Source organism: Magnolia sinica, chromosome 10 (assembly GCF_029962835.1).
Source record: "Magnolia sinica isolate HGM2019 chromosome 10, MsV1, whole genome shotgun sequence".
NCBI lineage: Eukaryota > Viridiplantae > Streptophyta > Magnoliopsida > Magnoliales > Magnoliaceae > Magnolia > Magnolia sinica.
The window spans coordinates 190771-212443 of record NC_080582.1 but is presented as its reverse complement, the minus strand read 5'-3'; the positions used below and the strand labels follow the sequence as shown (position 1 = coordinate 212443).

General features: G+C 41.0%; 1 protein-coding gene and 2 long non-coding RNA genes across 3 annotated transcripts; 1 reads left to right on the top strand and 2 right to left on the bottom strand.

Annotated features, from left to right (window-relative positions):
• The first annotated feature begins 235 nt into the window (after positions 1-235).
• On the top strand, positions 236-10386 carry LOC131257660 (uncharacterized). Its single transcript, XM_058258435.1, has 4 exons — positions 236-385; positions 3984-4041; positions 9622-9726; positions 9819-10386. Exons 2-4 carry the CDS (start codon positions 3997-3999, stop codon positions 9915-9917), a joined length of 249 nt encoding a protein of 82 aa, XP_058114418.1. The 5' UTR covers positions 236-385; positions 3984-3996; the 3' UTR covers positions 9918-10386.
• A 3018-nt stretch (positions 10387-13404) lies between these two features.
• Positions 13405-13830, bottom strand: LOC131257657 (uncharacterized). The gene is made up of 2 exons (XR_009177528.1): positions 13801-13830; positions 13405-13689 (listed from the first exon to the last, which is right to left on the bottom strand). It is a non-coding gene; the product is annotated as an uncharacterized LOC131257657 (long non-coding RNA).
• Positions 13831-15800: 1970 nt separating this feature from the next.
• Positions 15801-16553, bottom strand: LOC131257659 (uncharacterized). Its single transcript, XR_009177529.1, has 3 exons — positions 16485-16553; positions 16084-16163; positions 15801-16004 (listed from the first exon to the last, which is right to left on the bottom strand). It is a non-coding gene; the product is annotated as an uncharacterized LOC131257659 (long non-coding RNA).
• Between the last annotated feature and the right edge of the window lie 5120 nt (positions 16554-21673).

Below are 21673 nucleotides of genomic sequence, written 5' to 3'. Positions count from 1 at the left end.
GATATAATGTAAAATGGTGGTGATTTGTTCGTATCACTTGTGGCAATCCAGACTATCCAAATAGTGGTTACACTTGTAGATTGTTAATATTGATAAATTTACCATATAATAAAATCATGGACAACTATTAGGTGGTCCGTTAAACGTAACAGATGATAACAAATGATATTATTTAAACGATACAAAACACGCGTTGTGCGGATTTGAATTCAAATGTCATTTTCGAAGAGGGATTTCTAAAACCCTCTTTCGAATTCCATTTCCCTCTCTCGCTCTCATTTTTGGATTCAAGAAACCTAAAACCCGTTCGCCATTTCGGGCGAGATTCCGTTTCTATCGGCTGCTCGTTTCAGAGGTTTTTGTTTCTCAGATTTCGCATCGGAAGGTGTGCGATTCGCCTCTGATTTCTAGAAAATATGTGACAGGGTTTGATTTGGTTGAATTGGAGTTATTTGTGGAAATTTGTATTTGTGTAGGGTTTTGGTTCGAAATATAGGGTTTTTCGAGTGATTTGATTTCTTTTGGTAGGAATTTTAGTTTTTCTAGGGTTTGGTGTTGGTGTAATCGGAGGGTTTTGGGAAGACTACGTCTTTTTTTTTTTTTTTAAAATTGTTTCCTTGAATGTATGATTGCTGTGGCAGCATTCAACACGCACGACACTCATGGAACGCCATCATCCGTGCCTACTCTAAGCGCTGCCTCTCCCAAGATACAAATCGTCCATCACATGCGACTCCTCATGTTCTCCTTGGTGCCCAAAAACCAGGATGACCAAAATTCAGATGTGCCACACCACATTATTTTAGAGTTTCTAGGAATGATTTGACCTTTTTTGGCCCACCTTAGTTCTGGATTGGCCGGATTTTTGAGCTCCAATGAGAACATGTGGGGTCTGACACGGACTGATTGATTGGCATGCAAACATCACAGTGGGTGCCGCATATCGTGTTTTAGTGGATCAGGACATATGTGAGCTCAGTCATGCAGGTGCAACTATGGGTCTGTGCGGGTCTGTGTATGGCAATGTTGATTCAAATTGAAGGTTATAAAAGGACAAGGGGTAGGCCCAAAATGACACGGGGAAGTAGTAAGAATATATTGATGAGGGTTTAACCAAGGATATGTTTCTCGATAGAATGGAATGGCGGAATAGGATTCTTGTAGCTGACCCTGAATAGAACAAGATTCATGTAGCTGAACCCAAATATTAGGCGTAGATGATGATGAACCAAATGGATTAAAGGAGATTAAAAAAAAGAAAAGAAAAGGGAAATCAAAAGAAACATAGCCCAATGAAAAACAATGAAAGCTAAAATGCAAAAAACCCACTTAATAATTATCTCTTGTCAATATTTGATGAGACTGAACTTTTAAGGGTAGTCTTGTTTTGGGTTCGCAGGTCAGTTGACTACTTGAACAAAAGATTGAATTGGACCCACCTGGTGAGCCCATCAGCCTGATCTTTTGGTGAGAATATCTTGACAGTCTGACCTTGACAGCTTCTATATTCCATTGCTCTACACAAGCAATGCCTTAATAGATGGCATGCCTCATCCACGCGCATGCCTAACAATCCTCTTAGATAACTTTGTTGATATGGTTAATGGATTGGGTTCGGGTGGGTTCCTAGTGCCCGTACATGGGCTGAGCCAACCAGCATAGGTTCTTTTTAGGTTCCGGTCTTGACAGTCTGACCTAGTTGATGGGCAATTTTTATATTCCACTGGATCCTTTTCAAGGTAAGGTTGGATGATGTGTGGATTTGGGAAGTTCTTGGATTGGCAAGGCAACTCTTTCCTCTCTGTTTCCATGTCTCTAGGCCACTTACATCCATGAAGGAGTCGAGGTGAAGGGTTGCATGGAATATGAATTTCAGGAATCTGATGGACAGATAGAATATGTTTTTCCAAGCTGTTTGTTGTTAAGCAAGGTGTAACTTTTGAGGAGCAGGATTGTTTTATGAATCGCGTTGAGTGTGGATTTGGGAAGATATGTGGATTGGCGAGGCAACTCATGCCTCTTTGTTTCCATGACTCTTCCTCATTTACATCCATAAAGGGGTCAACATGAAGGATTGCATTGAATATAATCATATATAGAGACACTAGCGTGTGGAATGTTATATTTTGCTTGGAGCTAATGGATGAATAAAATATGTTTTTTCCAAGCTAAGTAGACTTGCTAGATTTCAGCCTAGGTAATCTACTTAGTGTGGTTGGACTGAATGATTGCTTGGATATTTGTACATGCATGCCACATTATTGTGTACTGGTGTGATAGACAGGGCTGTAAACGTGTGTGTACTTACGCGCATGCCACATTAATTAAAGCTCAAGTGGACCACACCACAGGAAACAATGAGGATGAATGCCCACCACTGAAAACTTCTTGTGGACCACAAGTTTTGGATCAACTTGATTTTATGTTTCCCTTCATCCAATTTTATGTGACTTTAGGAACAGGTTGGATGGCAAATAACCATCCACGGTGGGCCCTATGAAGGTTTCAATGGTGGGCATCGTTGTCCCATTGCTTCTTGTGGTGTGGTCCATTTGACTGTTGTATCTGCCTCAATTTTTGGCTCATACCTTGGAATGAGCTTGTAACATGAATGGCCAGTGTGGATAAAATGCATGCATCATGGTGGGGGCCCAATTTGCTCTGTATGGGAGGTTCTAGATTTTTAGGGCTTTAGGGTTTTAGGGTTCAGGGTTCGTGGCTTAATGAGTGTGTGAGAAATGCACATTAATATAGATCAATTGTCTCCTCGATATGGTTCGTAATCGCCCTTGAACTTTTGCCCTACCTAAACCTAGTTGACTGTATTACAAAAGTAGCCTTAATGACCAGACAAGGTTTGTGGCTAACCATTAACCTGATTCTTTGACCACCTCTTTGGTGTAATAAGAGAGGCAAACACATTTGGGCCAGAGAACTCTCAGTGGTTTCTTTCTGCGAGATGACCTTTACAAAATCTTCCTCTCTCCGTATACTCAACTCGATCTGACTCGATTCGGTTTCCTAGACCGAGTCGGACTCGGTTCGGGTCAGGCCAGCAAGGATCGGATCGAGTCAGCCCTGTTGGACTCGGTCCCAGATCGGATCGAGTTCGGGTCAGGTTCTTGAAAAATTGGTTGAGTCGAGTTGGACCCAATTCGGTCCGACTCGACTCGATGCCCACCTCTATTCATAGCAGCACCTATCTTTTTCATGGTACTGTTTTCCAACGCAAGTGGCATGTTGGAAAGAATGATAGTACCACAAGTTGTGGTAGCATTGCCTGCAGGCAACCAATTCTCGTTCTTTGTAGAATCAATATGGCGACAAGGGGTTCTTTTACAGTTAAAAGTTACCATCTCTCTTCTTAGTTTATTTTGAATTTTCAATAGCTTCAACATACACTACTTGGTACTGACGGGCCATCCGGTCCCAAGTCCAAGTAAAGATGGAGAGTTGATGTTAGGTGGTAGCTGGTTGCCAAATTTTGCCAAGCAAATCAAGAAAGCTGAATGCTAATTGGAGAGGGGGGTTGGGGTGGTTCCGTTTGGATTCCATGGATAACGTGATTGATTACTCAATGATAATTTCCATGGTCACTGTAGACAATAGGATTCCCAACATGGGATGCCTGTTTGGGTAGCAAGGGCACTCCTCAAATTCATTAGACAACCACCACCTTGTTTCTTGTGCCGAAGAATTCTAACCAAGGTTGAGAGCAATGATTACTATGTGGAATCCACAAATCAGAACAGTACAACCATCCTGTCAGTGGAAATCATTTCTATTTCCGCATGGATTCTGTGTGTCCAAACACGCCCTTGTAGTGGAATCCTAAGTTGCATGTGAGTTTTCATGGTGGTGGCAGCTTTTGGCAGCCCATTTTGTGGTGTTAGAGGAGGCTTCTAGTGTGAAGCTTTTGTTTTTCAGTATCCTTGTATCGATACAAAAGGAGTTAAGACTAACTAGTTCTTATGTTTTTGCAGTGTCGTGTGTGAAATGCATCCTCCTCTGACGCTGCATAGGCACCCGATGTGCGCTGAAGTATGTTCAGCTTCTCCCAGTTTTTCTTTTCATTTCTGCTCATTTTACCATTACTTTGAATCAATTTGGCCTATGCATGTGATTATCTCACCCTAATCTGTTTTCATGAGATTGTTCTTCTTTTTCCTGTTCAAATCAAGAGGAAAATGGCATTGCCAATGAACAAAAGAGGTTGCTAGCCAGCTCTTCTTTTGGGAATTCATCCACATTGATTTCTTTAGCTCTCATTCATAGTAACGGTCCAGTCGGGTCAACTTGAAGACTTGAGCAAGTCTTAAGTTGATTCCGCTTGGTATTATAACCATAAATGATGAAATCTTGAGCTGGTGATGAATATTTAACAATATTAGTATATAAATTGCCAAAGAGGAACCGTCTTGAAGCTTGTGGTTCACTGGCGAAAGGCTTTATCATCTTGAGCAAATCAGTAATCGCCTCAGCATCATAATTTTGCATTTTATCACAAAAGGACAGTTTACAGTCTGCTTGTAACAACAACTTAAAAAGACTGCTAGGAAATCAAACTCTACTCTTACCTGAGCACTCATGCTCACAATCAAATCAATCTAGAAAGAGAATTGAGGGGTCTGCAATGCAAGGGCTGTATGGGATGGTTTTTCCATGGCATTCTTTCAGGTTTTCTGGTAGTTGGTGAAGGGAGATTGTCCTAGGAGTTTGGGGCGTCTTTTATAGCGATTATTCCCAAAATATAATGTGCAGAAAATTTGAAAGATTTTAGGTCTATAAGCCTATTAGGGAGCCCATATAAAATTCTTGCCTCTAGGTTTCAGAAGGTTCTTCAATCTAATCTCGGATAATCAAAGTGTGTTTGTGGCAGGGCGTCAGATTCGGGATTGTGCTTTGCTTGCACAGGAATGCATCAATTCTAAACTTAAAGAAGGAGAAGCCGGGGTAGTTTGCAAGCTTGACATCGAGAAGCCTTATGATCATGTTAATTGGGGCTTTCTGGACTATATGTTGGGTCATTTTGGGTGTGGCTGGAAATGGAGAGAGTGGGTCATAGAATGTGTGGGTTCTGCCACCTTTTCAATCTTTGTAATGGCTTCCCTAAAGGATCATTCATCAAGGTGATCCGCTCTCCCTATTCTTGTTTGTGGTGGTTGTTGAAGCCCTTGGAAAGATCTTGCTGAAAGGCTAGGAAGTGGGTTTAAACCTGGGTTTTAAATTGGCTAGTTTTGGCCCCTGCATTACTCACCTATAGTTTGTGAATGACACCTTTTTATTTTGCAAAGCGGATGATGTAATGGTTGACAATCTACGGAAAATTGTTGCTTGCTTTGAAGCGGTGTTAGGCTTAAAGACAAGTTGAAATGTGAAATGCTTGGAGTGCATTTGTCGGGGGCGGAAGGGCGGTTAGTGGGCTCCTTTCCATCATCATACCTTGGTCTTCCATTAGGTATTGGCAAACCGACGAGGCACTTGTGGGATACTGTGATCGAAAGAATTGAGAAGAAGGTATCCTCTTGGAAAAGTCGACACCTATCTTTCGGTGGTCGATTTACTATAATTAAAACTTACTTCTCAAATATGCCCATTTACTCCATGTCTTTATTTAAATGTCCCAAATCGGTGATCGATAAGTTAGAAAAGCTAAAGCATGCTTTCCAATGCAGGGGTAAAGAGGCCTCGAAAAAATTCCACCTTTTGAGGTTGGAGGATGTTTGCAAGCCCGGGGGAGAGACTTGTGGGTTTTGGAGTGCATGAACAATGCATTATTAGGGAAATGGTTGTGGCACTTTGTTGCGGAGACAAGTGTTTGTGGCAGGAACCTTGGCTAGGAAATACAACACCAGCCTAGGGGGATGGTGGATTAAGGAATCTTCGAGATACAAAGCATCGGAGTTATGGAAAGAGGTGAGTTCAGTTGCCTCAAAATTGAAAGGTGTCTCCTTTTTTGTGGGGGAAGGCTCTCGCATTTGATTTTGGGAGGACCTATGGCTTGGGGATTGCTTGTTCAAAGAAGTTTTTCCGAACTTAGCTCTTTTAACCTCAAATAAGGATATTTCTATTGCAAGCTCCTTTTCAAGAACAAAGGGTGGGATTGTGGGGGCACCTCCATGCCATAGAGGCCTCTTTGATGAGGAAGTGGATTCGCTCATTAGCCTTCTGGAAAGGCTGAACCCAATTTCAGTTGCGGAATCAGAGAATGATACGGTGGTTTGGAAATATTACGGGTTAGGTAAATTTTCCGTCAGGTCCTATGCAAAGCTTTCCTCAAGTATACAACACCTCCATAGGTGGCGGCTTTTGTTTGGTTAGTAGGTAGAAATAGGGTTCTTACAGTGGATAACTGTCACAAGAGAGGTATGGTGCTTTCGAACATTTGCATTATGTGTAAGAAAGATGCCAAGATGATAGATCTTATTCCTTCACTATTCCTTTCCGAGGAGAATATGGAAGCTTGTTTTTTTTTCATCTTTAAATCTTAGTTGGGTTATGCCGAGTTCCATCTCCTCCTTTTTGGCCTCTTGGCATGAAGGTGGAGTAGGCAAAGAAGGTCAAGTGGTGTGGTGTTTAGCAGCCATGACTACTCTTTTGGCAATGTGGGGTGAAAGGAATAGGCGTTGTTTTAAGAACAAGTCCAGAACGTATGGTCAGATTTTTAGTAAAGCCGTCTCATGAGTTACCGAATGGGCGTCCGGGTTTAAGGATTTAGATGCTCGTGTAGCCCTCTTGGGTTTATACGTTTTTCTTTTTGTTTGTATTCTTTCCCACCTTTTTGTTGCGGTTTATTAATAAATTTGTTCCCTACAAAAAAATGTTGGTGAAGGGCGATTGGTTGCATTGCCGGCATCTTGTATAGCAAGTATTATGAAAAAAGAATATGCTAAATGTCTTAGCGGTTTTTGGCCTATTAGCCTTATCAGTGGTCCTTACAAAATTTTAGCTAAAATCCTATAATCTAGATTTTGAGTGGTTAAGCAAGTGGTATATCTAAAATCCAAGGTGCATTTGTGTCCAGAAAACTACTCTTGGATGGTGCCTTACTTGCTCATGAATGTATCAACTCGCGTTAGAAAAGGTTAGAATGGCATTATTTGCAAGCTCAATATTGAGAAAGCATATGATTTGCGTAGATTGGGATTTTCTCGATTATTTGCTAGGATGCTTGGGTTATGGGCAAAAATGGAGGAAGTAAATTTAAGAGTATAATCAGTCAGCCAAGTTCTCTATATTAGTCAACAGGTCTCCCAAAGGTTTCTTTCTTTCTTTGTTTTTTGTCAAGGTTTCTAGTAAGGGGACCCTCTCCCCCCCTTCTTTTGTGGTGGCAGTAGAAGTGTTTTAGTAAGATGTTCGATACAGGTTTTTCTGTGGACCATATTAGCGAGTTTAGGGTGGATAACGTAGATTTTTATATTTCTCACCTCCAATTTCTCAATGTTACCATCTTATTTTGCTATGTAGAAGTGAAAAGGTGGATAACTTGAACAAGATTGTTAAATGCTTCAAAGGGATGATGGGCATGAAGGGAAACAAATTAAAAAGTGAGATGCTGGGGGTCCTTATTTCTTAAGGAGGAGGTGGCGAGGTTAGCAAAGGTATTTGGGTGTTGTGCTAGATCTTTTCCTTCCTCGTATCTTGGCCTTCCTTTGTGCGTAGCATACTTGCAGAGCATATTTGGGATAAAGTAATTGAAAACGTAGAAAGCAAATTATCAAGGTAGAAGAGTTATCACCTTTCATTGGAGGGATTAATGCTAATAAAAGCTGCTATGCCGAACCTACCGCTTTACTTTGTCTGTTTTTAGCTGTTCAAAAGCTATTTTGGACAAATTGGAAAGGTTAAGACTTTTTTTTTTTTGTGGCAAGGTGCAGAATAGAAATAAAAGTTTCGCTTGTCGAAGTGGGAAGAGATGTGTATGCCATATAAGGAAAGGGGAGCAAGTATTAGGAAGCTAGAATTTATGAATTTTTTGTTGCTAGGCAAGCGGCTAAGAAGATTTGGCACATGAGAAGGTAGTTTATAGAAACAGGTGATAGCCTGGAAATATAGTGTTAAGGAGGGGGATGGTGGACAAAAGACTCATCCTTGTATTGAGCTTCAGTGTTATGTAAGCCGGTTGCTAGGTTGGTGATTAAGTTTAAAGAGGTGATCAGGTTCTCATTAAGAGAGGGAAAGAGGGTTCACTTTTTGGGAGGATTTTTGGATTGAAGAGATGACACTTAAAAGAAGAGTTTCCGAGGTTAGCAAGATTATTACCAAAGCAAATATTCCTATTGCTTGATATTTCTCACTTTTTGGTGAAATAGTGGTTTGGGACCCTTTCATGTCAGAGAAACTTGAACAACTTGAGCAACTCCTTCATAGGGGTAACAAACAGAGGTGCGCCTTACATAACAACGGCATAGTTCTAGTAGTATGGGTTCACCACTATAAGGGCTAGCTGTATTTTTCAAGAGAATGCAGTTGGCTGTCACCCCAATTCCACCCCTCTTACAGGCTTCCCCCTCCTTTCTTGTGCTATGTGAGAATGGGAAGCACGATCTCGATCCAGGGCCAATTTTCAATTCACTCGTTCTATAGATTGATACATAGGTCATTCTTTGGAAAGTGTTACAGCTTTTTGCTTGGTTGGTGGGAAGAAACGAAGTGCTTACAATTGACAATCTTCAAAAGAAGAGGATGGTTGATGCAGGACAATTAATCACTTGCTCTAAAAGCTCGAATTGATAGACCATGGCGAATCAATCCCTTTATCTCATAGCCTAGGCCCTACATTGCATGGGTTAGGACCTTGACCAAACCCCTCTCGTGGGCCCCACATCACATGGGTACCGCTTCACACGAGCCACCCGCCTCACACAAGCCGCCCACCCCGAGTGTGCCCCTGCATCTCACAGGCAACCCCACTCGAGCCCGGTGTGAAAATGACCATGCGTTAATCACTCCTGGTGAGGAGTCTCAAACACGAGACCTCCCGCTTTGATACCACTTTGATGTAGGACAATTAACCACTTGCTCTAAAGGCTCGAACTGATAGAGTATGGCGAATCAATCTCTTTATCTCATAGCCCAGACCTTACATCGCATGAGTTAAGACCTTGGCCGAACCCCCCTCGTGGGCCCCACATCACATGGGTACCACCTCACACGGGCTGCCCACCCCGAGTGTGCCCCTGCATCCTACAACCAACCCCACTTGAGTCCGGTGTGAAAATGCCCTTGCATTAATGGTGATCCCTAATATCTGCATGTTGTGTAGGTAAAATGTGGAGTCAGTTGATCACATTTTTATTCATTACTCCATTGCTAGAGCGGTGCAGGAGAGATTCTTTGCGCCGGGGGGGGGGGGTTTGACTTCACTTTCGAGTTATGCCATCGCCAAGTCATATCAATCTAGTTATTGAGCTGACTTGACAATTCACGATTCTTGACCGAGTTTCTAAGATACTCAGCTCAAAATCTAGTCGAGTTCAGTTGACTCAACCGAGTTTAGAGTTGAGTCAGAGAGTTTTAAACTATTGTATAATCATCTTAAAAGAAAAAAAAATAATTATTCTCAACGAAGATTTAAGGCAAGTAAGCAGTGATTTTTACCACTTGATGGCTCTTTTGCAGATTATTGAACTGTTCCAGAAGTGTCACACAGACCATCCTGTTGCCAAGTTCTTTGGCGAGTGTACAGATCTCAAGATAAAACTAGACCATTGTTTCCGAGAGGAAGTTTCAAACTTTCTGGGCTTTGTTTCCTTCATTTGTAACTTTCAAGGACCTCATTCAGAACTTCAGCTTTTGATTCCCTTCTTCTGTAACAGAAAGCTTTGAAGCGAAAAGCAAACTTTGAAGAGAGCAAGAAGTTGAAGGAAAGGTTACAGGCTTACAGAAAAGCAACTGCGGAGAATAGCTCAGAATAATGTCTCAAATTCACTACCATTTTTAGAGCTTTGCTAACCACTCACACATGTGCAACGAAGCTCATGCACATGACACAGATATGCCAGCATGCCATGATAGGTCATAGATCCAATCCATTCATCAGAAAGGAACCACTATATTGATGCCCTATCTCAAGAATCAGGTTGATCCACTGCTCTGGTGGGCCACAGTTTGAATACAAATGTACTGCTCTGAAAAACTTGCTTGAAGTTTTTCTACCCATTCCCACCTTTCCAATATTTGGGGCCTGATTTTTTTTTGGAAAACAAGTAGAAGGTTGAACCAACCTGATGGATCGATTGGATCTTGCACCTAGTTGCCATGCTGGCACTTGTGGCATGTACATGAGCTTTGTAGTACATGCATTTGCACTTAGCAATGCTCCCATTTTTATACTAAACCCATGTTTAACAAAATAACATCCGGATTATGTACAAACGTTTCATTCATCTGTTATACAACATTTTGTCGTTTGAGTTGAAACATTTACGTTGGAAAATCCATCTCTTGAAGCATACCCGTCCAGAAAATCACTTCTGCTGGAGACTGACCTGCTTTCCGCACAATGAAATCTGCACACACACACACACACACACACACACACTTAAGTAGTGCCAAAATTCATGACCTTATATGCTTATGTGGCTTTTCTTCTTCTTCTTCTTCTTTCCCCTCTTTATTGATATCTGGTGGTGAGAAATGTCAGTTCTGATTGTTTCACAGAGGTCATCATTGATGTCATCCAAATCGATGGTTGGGATTGCTCAATTTATTTCTGTTGTAACTTTGTTCTAGGCATCCGCCATCGTTGAAATATGCAGTCTTGATCTCTGTCAGTGGGTGCTGCTGCCATTTCTCTGCCACAGACAAGTAAGTTGAATTCCTTGAAATTATATTTGGATAGAATGTTGCATCTCTTCCAAACTTGTAATTCCCTGCAATGTAGCCCGCTGTAAGTCATGGTGACTAATGAATTGGGGTCATTTTTGTGGAAGGTCTTTGTTACCTTATCAACAGGTTGGATGGCAAATAAACATTCCGCGGCCCCTCGAGAAGATTTTAATGGTGGGTATTCAATCACCATGGTTTCCAGTGGTGTGGTCCACCTTAGATTTAAATCTGGTTCATTTTTGGATTCACAGTCAAGGGATCCACCCAAGCGACTTCCTGCTTTATATCTACTTTATATGTGCAGTGGTCGGTGGACAGAGTGGATTTTACAGCAGATTCGGTGGATCCCAGTCTGGTCAGTGGATTTCTGACTGCAGGTGTATTGTATCCATTGGTTTTTCAGATGATTTTAGGCCAAAAAATACAGCAGATCCAAATCTTAAGTAGACCACGGAAACAGTGGTGATTAAACGGCCACCATTAAAAATATCTTGCGAGCCACTAAAATGTTTATTTTCCATCCAACCCTGTTGATAAGGTCATAGAGACTTCCATGAAAACACCACACAAATATCAGCTTGATCCAAAACTTTTGTAGTCCCGTAAAAGTTTTTAATGGTCAATTGCCACTATTTCCTATGGTGTGGTCCACTTTATTTTAAAGCTCATATCCTAAAATGATCTGGCTAGGCAGATGGACAGCATGAATGTAAGTCTAAGGATCCACTAACCTCAATCCACCAAAGTGGTTAGGGCCAGAGCCATCTCTGTCCAAGCCCGGCTCACATTATTCAATATAATCTTAATCTTGAGCCTATCCCAAGTCTAATACAAAACAAAAACTATAATACCAACCTGATCCACCTAAGCAACACTCACGCTTAGACGCGAAATATGATCAACAAGCTAAAAAGGCAGTCCGTTTGCTTTCTTAGATGTATGTCGGTTAGAGCAAGAACATAAAAAGTATATAAGGATATTAAAATATTTTGTATATTACAAAATTGCTTACGTAAAGGTGGCCCCGAACTGGTGCTGGGCTGATGGCTTATTTTATGAAATTCAACCCAATTAAATTTAGAAATGGGCTTAGATTTTAAGCTCCGGCCCAAGCCATAGGCATGATACTCCAACCCTCCAAATTATTATTATTTCGTTCAAAACAGTGCTTGTATCGGCAGATGAAGATGGTGTTTTTGAATTACCTGTATATAACAACCTTTGACAAAAATAAAGGTAGCCTTGGGTTTTAATAAGTGGGGACCACCGTGATGGATGGGATAAATCCGCCCCATCCCGCTGATTTAAAAGGTTCCTTTAATATGTTATAATAGGCTCGAATCACCACATGATTCTTCATGCAAAAATCAGTGGCAGTTGCAAATTTATTGGACCTCACTTGTATCTTGCTATTTATCAATAGCAAGAGTTATGGTCCACACATTAGATAATTATTACTATTTATCAATAGTAATAGTTGTTTTTTATTCATTTATTTATTATTTTTTAATGGTCTGGTCAACTGCATAATTATATGGGGCAGATTTTTCAATAGGTTATCCTTACTATGGGGCCAACCTATTTGGAAGGGTGGGATGTTGCATTAGATTAATAGGTTGAAAGTTATCCAATGTGTCGATCGACCATAACTCTTGGTCCAACCAGTTGGACTTGTTAAAAACACTTTACTCGCACCCTTGATTTCTTATGGGGCCCTCCTGGATGTGTGAGTGAGATCCACTCTAACAATTAGACATGTAATCTCATCACATTAGTCCCAAGTGCAAAAAATTAGGTTGACATGTGATTTAGGTGGGCCACACCAAAGGAGATAGTTGGAATAAAGACATCCCTTGACTTTTATGGGGCTCACCATGATGATTATATAAAAACCACTCCAAACATTAGATTCCAAACCAAAATTATATATGTGAGTCAGGTGGGCCACACAAAAGGAAACAGTCTAGAGGATGTGCATTGCCTCGTACACTATTTCAAATTGTATGGTCCACTGAATCATGGATGGCGCCAATTTGTGCGCCCTAAACCTAACATAGGTGATGCACCTGAATCAAAAGTCACACCAATTGGATAGGATTGTCCATCCTTAAAGATACGGTCCACCAAAGTTGTGCCCCACTTCATATTGTATCTTCCAACAGGAGGTCATTGGTCGTTGACTCTATGCCATTGTATCTTCCAACAGGAGGTCATTGGTCGTTGACTCTAAGCCATTGTATCTTCCAACAGGAGGTCATTGGTCGTTGACTCTAAGCCAATGATACGAGCTTAGGTGGGTTAGGTATTGTTTGGTATGTATGCACTATTCTCTAATTTGAAGAACTGAGGTACTCCACTCACATGTAAGAGAGCGTGTTTATGCACCACGCATGATGCGTGTGCAATCTAATCCATGTATTTGATGGGCCCAACCATTACAAATGCTTAATTTGTCCCCAACTCAAATCAAAACCTAGATCTAAAGAAGTGAAAAACCATCATAAATGTTTATGCCCCACTTTTTAGAAGTGAAAAACCAAGTAGCTCCAGCAAACTCATGGGAGGAGGGTCCTATACAGAATCCAAACAGGGTAAAACTTAGTGATAGGAAGATACAGTTTGTACACATGAAAATTGACAAAGCAACCATCTGTTACATACCTTATTCATCAATTCAGAAAAAAAGAAAGAAGCCCCTCATCTAATTAAATGATTCTCCATCTGGGAGAACTAAGGGGCTTTTCATTCATATGAGAAGTTTAGACGATGTGGCAGCCAAAGCGGACTGTTCCAGGCGGTAGGCCATCAAAAGGTGCTTGGATGAGATCACTCCTCATCAAATTGAGAAACTCTTCTTTCCTACAATCAATCCCCACACAAACAGCTTAAATCCACATGAAAACAGCTACCACAGGCACATGTTTACTAATGTACTAAAGCAACAGAGGCATGCAGAATGAGAACTCATACCTGATCACTTACAAGGTACTTAAGTTCTTTCACTTACAAGGTACTTTAGTTCTTCTTGTTCCTAATAAATGCCAATGATGGGGTCCCGTTTGTTATGTTGCTAATTTGCCTATATGATCATCATTTAGTCAATTAAATGACAATAATAAAAGATAAATGTAGTTAAATTGGAAATGACTAAGCAATGTGAATACACAGATCGGTTAGGGTTACACATGGTTATAAACAATACAAAGCTATATATCTTTAAAAGAGAGAGAGAGAGAAAAAAAAACAGAGCTACAATGAACAAGAGCCTGTGACATCCTGCCCCTTGAATAGGTTGGCCCAACCATGAGGATCGCCTAATTCACTAGGAAAAATCATATATAAGCCAGTAAAGTAAGGACAAGTACATATCATATAACACCAAATTCTACCGAGTTCCTAACAATCAGCAATATCATTGACTCATTTACTTTACGGTGGACATGAATAACTCTCAAGCTTGTCATGGATCCTAAAAATATCACCCATTGCTAGTCCCATTACCATTTAATACCATGTTTGTAGTTCATAGAGTGGATAATAGGTGGTTATCATTGAGGATATCAGATAACTGAACGGTCAAGTCTGTTTAACAAAGAGGAGAAAGCATTTGAACATTCCGTTGCTTACCATCTGAAAGGAGTACTGGCTCCACACCAGACTGCATTTTTTCATAACATGCATTGTCAGTCATTCCATGACCATCACATATTTCACTTCATTCCACATTAATAATTGGTTATATATGTGCAGTTTTCACCACCCATAACAACAAAAAAGCATCCAAGACAGTTAAAGCCTGGTAAGTTTGATGTGGGTAAAATCCTCTGACAGGTTATTTTCATTTATGTTGATAAAAATAGTCATGGAATTGGTGAAAATGGAAGCAAGAAATACTGTCTACAGAAACTGTTTGCAAAATGAGCACCACAATCACATAGGATGAAATAGCTACGATGTTTGGCACATCAGTGATGTGATGTGATGTGATGTAAAACATTGCATAGATCATCCCCAAAAAAAATTCTAAAATTTAATTTTCTCCAATTGCTTGTGAGTTGTGACATATCCTTCCATCTAATCATACAGTTGCCAGGAATAAAATAAGAGAGCTAAGGAAAAAAAAAAATCAAAAGCGAGTTTAGAAGGAATTATGTATAAAAATGCAAAAACCCTTGGGTTTTTTTTTTTTTTTGGACTGCTAACAATTCCAAAAACAGATGCATCGAATCAGCAAAATAATTTCACAAAAAATATAAATCTGAATTTTTCATATGATCTAAAATCTGCCCAATCTGTTCACCTCCTCATATTCACATTCCACAGGGAGCACTGCAGCACTGCAACTTAACAGTGGGCCGCATGTTGGATGGCATATAAAACACAATGGAATAATCTAAATAAATCCAAGACATAACAACCACCAAACTAAGATAGAAGCAACAGATAAAATTATAGAAACGAAAAAAAAAAATCACTTCATTTCAAACAGATCCCAAAAAAAAAAAAAACTCAGCAAAACAACAAGAAGGTTAACTTCATTAACAATCATATTAAAGTCAATTAAAATAAAACCTCATTACCAGTTAAGAAACTCATTATGTCCAAGACATAACAACCACCAAACTAAGGTAAAGATAGGCATGCCTCAGGGAATGGCTATTGATGAAAATTTCTCTGCACCATTTGCTCAAGCATTTCCCAATTGTCTCTTTTTACTGTTATCCATCTTGCTAGTCTCCAAGCACTCTACAGATGCCTGATATACATTAACCAATGTGATGTGGTCTCCCTCTAGGCTGGAAAAAACACTTCCTCCCAGCTCTTGCTTGATCTCAAGGGAAAGTGGTTATCACCAATTAAAAACTATCTAGTTGTAGTAAACTCAAAAGCTATAACAGCTTCAGAAAATGGAAGAAAAGGACACGACTCACCCTGAAGCCCTTCTCCCTCCTCCTTTACCAGGGCTTGGTACCGGCAATGCAAGAAGTTGCAATGGCAGAGTTGAAAAATGGCTTACGCTCCATTTGGTTTGAGAAAAAAATATATTCATAAAGATTGATGTGATGACCAAATGGAGCCTAAGACTACACTGCAAATTTGAAGCAAGAGAGACAAATTTACTAAAAGGTATGACAGGAACTCTTACACTACAAATATGATGACCAAGTGACCACCTGTAGAAAGAAAAGAAACGGAATGATTTTACAAAGTGTGTTGGTGCCAAAAGGATGGAGAACATAAATAAATGCTCACCAATCACATTCCATTCCACAACCCGTCTTCAGCAAAACCTCTGAAGCAATATAATCAGGGGCACCGACAGTAGAGTATGCCTGCACATTTCAAACAATGACAATTATAGGTGAAATTTTCCAGAAGAAATCCTATTGAAGCTCCTTATGGACAATTCAAATTGAATTACCATTAAAAGTCAAGTAATAGCCCAACTGTGATTTCCTTGGCATTCATATTTACGGTTCCTCTGCTCTGAATGGCAATTATGTTACTTCCAAGTTGGACTCAAAAGCAACACGCTGCAATTTCAATGCAACTTCATCATTATGAATGACCTGGAAGCACCCATTAACTTTTTTATTAAACTGAATGTTCTTTTAAAATTTTTTTTTTTTTTGAAATGCATGGATGTTCACTACTTAATTCACTCCAACATTGACCAATGAGTATCCATGTTTTTCTTTCCTGTTATAGATGGTCCCAGCAGCTATCTATGAGAAAGCAAATGAAATATAAAATTACAACACCCTAGTAATGCAACTTATCAAAATAGATATAGTATGCATGAACTATTAGTGGTATGCAAGACCCTTCAGCCATAGCAGCATCTATTTGAAATGCAAAATTTAATTTAAAATGTACTAAGCATGATTCACTTAACATATGATATCCGAAGTAGTATATTTCAATAGAATCTGATCAACCAGCCAAAAAGTGTATAATGGGGCTGGCTATCAATAGATTCTAACCACGGAAAGAAAATTTACGGTTCTTTTTTGCTTTGGCTGTTTATCCGTGCTTTTTTGGCGCTCTTAATAAATTATTGTGTTCGTTTTCAAAAAAAAAATCAATAGGTTCTAACCAGGTTACTCAAGTCACCTAGCAACACCCTAATGAACTGCCAATCAAAAAACAAGCAACATACATTAATGTACACCATTAAAGTTGAGTTAGAAGACTCCAAAGACGACCATTAAAGCTAGTAGCTTGTTCATCTACATCTTTCACTTTCTCTGAAAAGATAACCATTAAAGCTAGTAGCTTTTTTGATCATTTCCGATCATTGTCAAGGTATTCAAAATCGGTTATGTAACGGCCGTTATAGAAAAATGGGCCGTAATGGTCCAGTAACAGCATTTTTCAAAAAATAAAAAACAGCCGTAATGGCCGATCCAAGGGTTGTAACGGCCGTTACGGCCCATATCATAACGGTAATAGTGGTGGCTGTTACGGCCACCGTTACCGTTTTGGAACACCTTGATCATTGTACATGTTGAACTACTTTCCATGTTCCCAGCATGCTATCGCCGGACGCATTACCCTCAACACAATCCTCAACCTGACAAAGGCACCAGATAGTGGGTCCTTAGAACCTTCCACTCTCCAGAATTCCCTGTCAAACCAACTGATCAAGTGGAATCTCCCATGGAGGTTCAACCAGCTGGGACTTTCAACCACTGCAGATTGAGTGTTTTCCATGATGCAGCTGGGAGATTCACTCCCTCCTAAGTCGCAGAAGGACACACCCTAGCTGCTCGACAGATTGTCCCACTGGAAAATGGCCCTCACCCAGGGGAATCAGTCGACCTTTTGAATGAAATTGCAACGACTCTTGAGCCACATCCAAGGGACTCTAGACAGACCCTGCATAGTGCACCGGTTGGCAATATACGACTGACCTACCCTTGTTTTTTCTCCGCCTCGCAGAAGGACACACCCCAGCTGCTAGACAGATTGTCCCACTGGAAAATGTCCCTCACCCAAGGGATGAGTCTCACCCAGGGGAATCAGTCAACCTTTCGAATGAAATTGCGACGACTCTTGAGCCACATCCAAGGGACTCTAGACAGACCCTCCATAGTGCACGGGTTGGCAATGTACGACCAACCGACCCTCGTTTTTTCTCCGCCCCCTCCTGTCAGCACCGCACCTCAATGCTTTACATCAGCCCCCCTTCTAGATCAAACCAATGAACACCCTATTCAACCTCAATCTGTACCAGCCCCATCTTTTGTCGAAGGTACTACGCCTAACTCTCCTACCTTGCCACCTCGACAAGAGGCCTTGTCCATCAGGGGTGCCATGGTTCATCCAGATTCCTCTTATGCCTCATCAGAAAATGTCGCTGCCTAAATATTTACCACTAGAGATAACCGCAGCTACACCCTTGCCAGATGGAGTTGGCTAGATGATGCTTTCTCTCGGTGCTGGGACCTTCATCCTCCTTAGTCCGTCTCAATCCTAGATTTATAGGTGTCTGATCTCGCCCCTGACCTCTCCTCTCCAACTACTATCATCTGTCCAACAAGGGTAGGCTTAGATCCATGGGATGCGGGAACTCAGGAATGAGATAGCAACCTGTCCCCTTTGCTGATTTGAGGCCTCGCTCTCAGGATATTCTAGTGTATTGTCGATTAAGAAGGAAAACTTTACTCAGGAGGAGCCTTCGCCAAGCGAGACCTAAGAAAAGGGCTCCTATTGAAGGACGGGAAACTGATGTCTAGTATTCTATCCTGGAATGTCTGTGGCGTTGGAAATACGCCAACCTTAAGATACCTGAAAAGCTTGGTGAGGAAAAAGAAGGTAGCTATTCTCATCCTCCGGGAACCGATGATTAGACAATCTGGAAAGCTATATGTGGCAGCCAAGTTGGGATTTCAATTCACAGTTGAAGAAGTACCAGCAGAAGGCAAGATTTGGATTTTATTCAATAAGTCATTCCACATTTCGACTATCGCAACCTCCAAACAATGTCTCACTCTCTAGGTCTTAGATGAAACTAACTCTCAACTGTGCATCATCTCTGCGGTGTATGCTTCATGCAACAAATATGATAGAGCCCTGCTATGGGACGAAATTCGCAACATTTTTAGATTATCCCTGGGATCGTGGCTGGTATGTGGGGACTTCAACACCACCATTAACGCAGAAGAGAGAATTCATAGCTCAATAGTAGATAGTAGAAGCATGGAAGACTTCCGCAATGCCATCCATGACTCTGGTTTGATTGATGCAGGTTTCTCTGACTCTATGTTCACTTGGTGAAATAGCAAAGCAGGCTGCAGCTGTCAAGGTGTCCCGTATCGGTATCGGTATCGGTTGGCGTAACGGTGACCTCCAAAACCGATACGGATACGGAGGCGTAACGGCGATACGGGGGCGTAACGGCCCGTAATGGAGTAATTTTTTTTTTACCAAAAAAATATGAAAAAAATATGGATTAAATCTGGAATATTCAAAGCATTCCAAATAAGCATTCATTTATAAATTGGAACATGTTTATGGTGGTGTAACGGTCCACTCTTTGGTGAGAAGCTGTATCAGACTGTCTGATTAATTTTTGAACCAGGTAACCTGAATTTGACTACAAAATTTATATATTTAATTTTCTAAATATCTAATTTATATACTTAACAATTTAATATTTTTTTCCTAATAGTTCTTTAAAAAAATGAAATTAAATTCAGGTAGATGGCGTTGCCAATTTCGGGCTGACTTGGAGGACCAATCTATGCCCCAAATTAGCCTCAAATTCATACAATTTATTGTCATTATCCCACTTATGTATTGGTGGACATTTATTGGATAGTGAATCATGAAAAAAATTAAAAGGCCCTATTTTTAAAAATAAAAGTACACAAAATAACAATTAAAACTATTCAAATAATTTGATTTTGGCATTGTGAGTTAGCAATTGCAGTTTATAATTTAATTGGTAAATTTTAAGTTAATATATGTCTCGTGTACAATTTTTTAAGGGCCCAAATTAGGCGGGACTCGAATTGTGAAGTGTAGCACACATGTCAAAGTTTTTTGGGCCCCACCCATGATGAATGTGTTATATCTAAATCGTCCATTCATTTGACAAGATCGTCTTAAGGCTTGACACGAAAAATAATACAGATCTAATTATCAAGTGGACCACACTGCAAAAGGCAGTGGGGGATTGAACGTCTACCATTGAAAACTTTTTTGGGATCACAGAACTTTTAGATCAATATGAAATTTGTTTTTCCTCTTCATTCAGGTCTTTTTGACCTTATGAACAGATTGGATGGAAAATAAATGTTACGGTGGGCCTACGAATTGTTTAACGGTGAAAATCATCATCTCCGCTGCTATTTTTGGTGTGGTCCAGACGATCTTTGGATACGATTCATTTTTTAGGTAATGCTCTAAAATAATATTTAAAAATAGATGAACGGTGTAGATATAATAAATACATCACCGTGGAGCCCATATAACTTTGATCTCCTTTGAACCGTTCGTACAACTCGGAGCTCGAGGAGTGTCAGCGCTTGTCTCAGCATGACACGTACCTACAGCAGCTTACGCTTGTAAAAAAAAGGAGAGAGAGGAAAACCGAAAAGAAAAAAGAGGGAACGATGAGAAAAGAAAAAAGAGGGAAAGAGGGAAAGAACAGAGAGAGAGAGAGAGAGAGAGAGAGAGAGAGAGAGAGAGAGAGAGAGAGAGAGAGAGAGAGAGAGAGAAGAAGAAGAAGAAGAAGAAGAAGTAGGAGGAGGAGGAGGAGGAGGAGGCTGGAGCCGCAGCCGCAGCCGCAGCAGGGCCGCTGTAGGCCGAGAAGAGGAAGAAGAGGAAGAAGAAAGAGAAGAAGAAGAGGAAAAGAAAGGAAAAAGGTAAGGTTTATTTTATTTTATTTTTTATTTTTTTCCAAAGCCCGTAACAGCCGTTACAGGTCAGTAACGGCCTTTACGCCCGTAACAGCTGTTACGTGTACAAAAATGGGACTCGGCCGATACGGCCCCGTATCGCGTAACGGGTACCACTTTTACCGTTATGGTCGATACGTTACCGTTTTGGGACACCCTGACAGCCGTCGCTGGGCTAGATTGGACAAAATGTTGCTCAACATGAACTGGATCCAATCCCTCCCCCATAGCAAAGCCGACCACTTGCCCCGGTTACACTTAGACCACTCCCCATTCTCCTCTGTTTCGAGGAAGAATCAGCCAAAGCCCCAAGATCTTTTAAATTTCACCGTATGTGGACTTCTCCCAACTTTCTCGACATTGTTAGGGCCCAATAGGAGCTCCCCACGCAGGCTACTCCTATGCTGAACCTGCTTATAAAATTGCAGAATCTAAAGTCAGCGTTGAAGACTTGTAATGCAGGGGCATTTTCATACTGGGCTTGAGTGGGGTCACCTGTGGGATGCAGGGGCACACTCGGGGTGGGTGACCCATGTGATTTGGGGCCCACGGGAGAGGTCTCGTGTTCGAGACTCCTCATCGAGGGTGATTAATGTGTATTTCACACCGGGCTCGAGTGGTGTAGCCCGTGGGATGCGAGGACACACTCGGGGTGGGTGGCCCATGTGATTTGGGGCCTAAGAAAGGGGTTCGACCGAGGTCCTAAACCCATGAGATGTGGGGCCTGGGCTATGAGATAAAAGAATTAATTTGTCATACTCTAACAGTTCAATTTTTTAGAGCAAGTGGTTAATTATCCTACATCAAATTGGTATCAGAGCGATAGGTCTCGTGTTCGAGACTCCTCGCCGGGGGTGATTAATGTAAGGGCATTTTCACACTGGGCTCGAGTGGGGTCGCCTGTGGGATGCAGGGACACACTCGGGGTGGGTGACCCA

Excerpts from the sequence above, each read along its gene's own strand:
- LOC131257660 (XM_058258435.1), top strand. The coding sequence starts at position 3,997 with ATGCATCCTCCTCTGACGCTGCATAGGCACCCGATGTGCGCTGAA. Across the intron at positions 4,042-9,621 it reads GGCACCCGATGTGCGCTGAA|ATTATTGAACTGTTCCAGAA; the intron begins GTATGTTCAGCT and ends GCTCTTTTGCAG. Across the intron at positions 9,727-9,818 it reads ACCATTGTTTCCGAGAGGAA|AAAGCTTTGAAGCGAAAAGC; the intron begins GTTTCAAACTTT and ends CTTCTGTAACAG.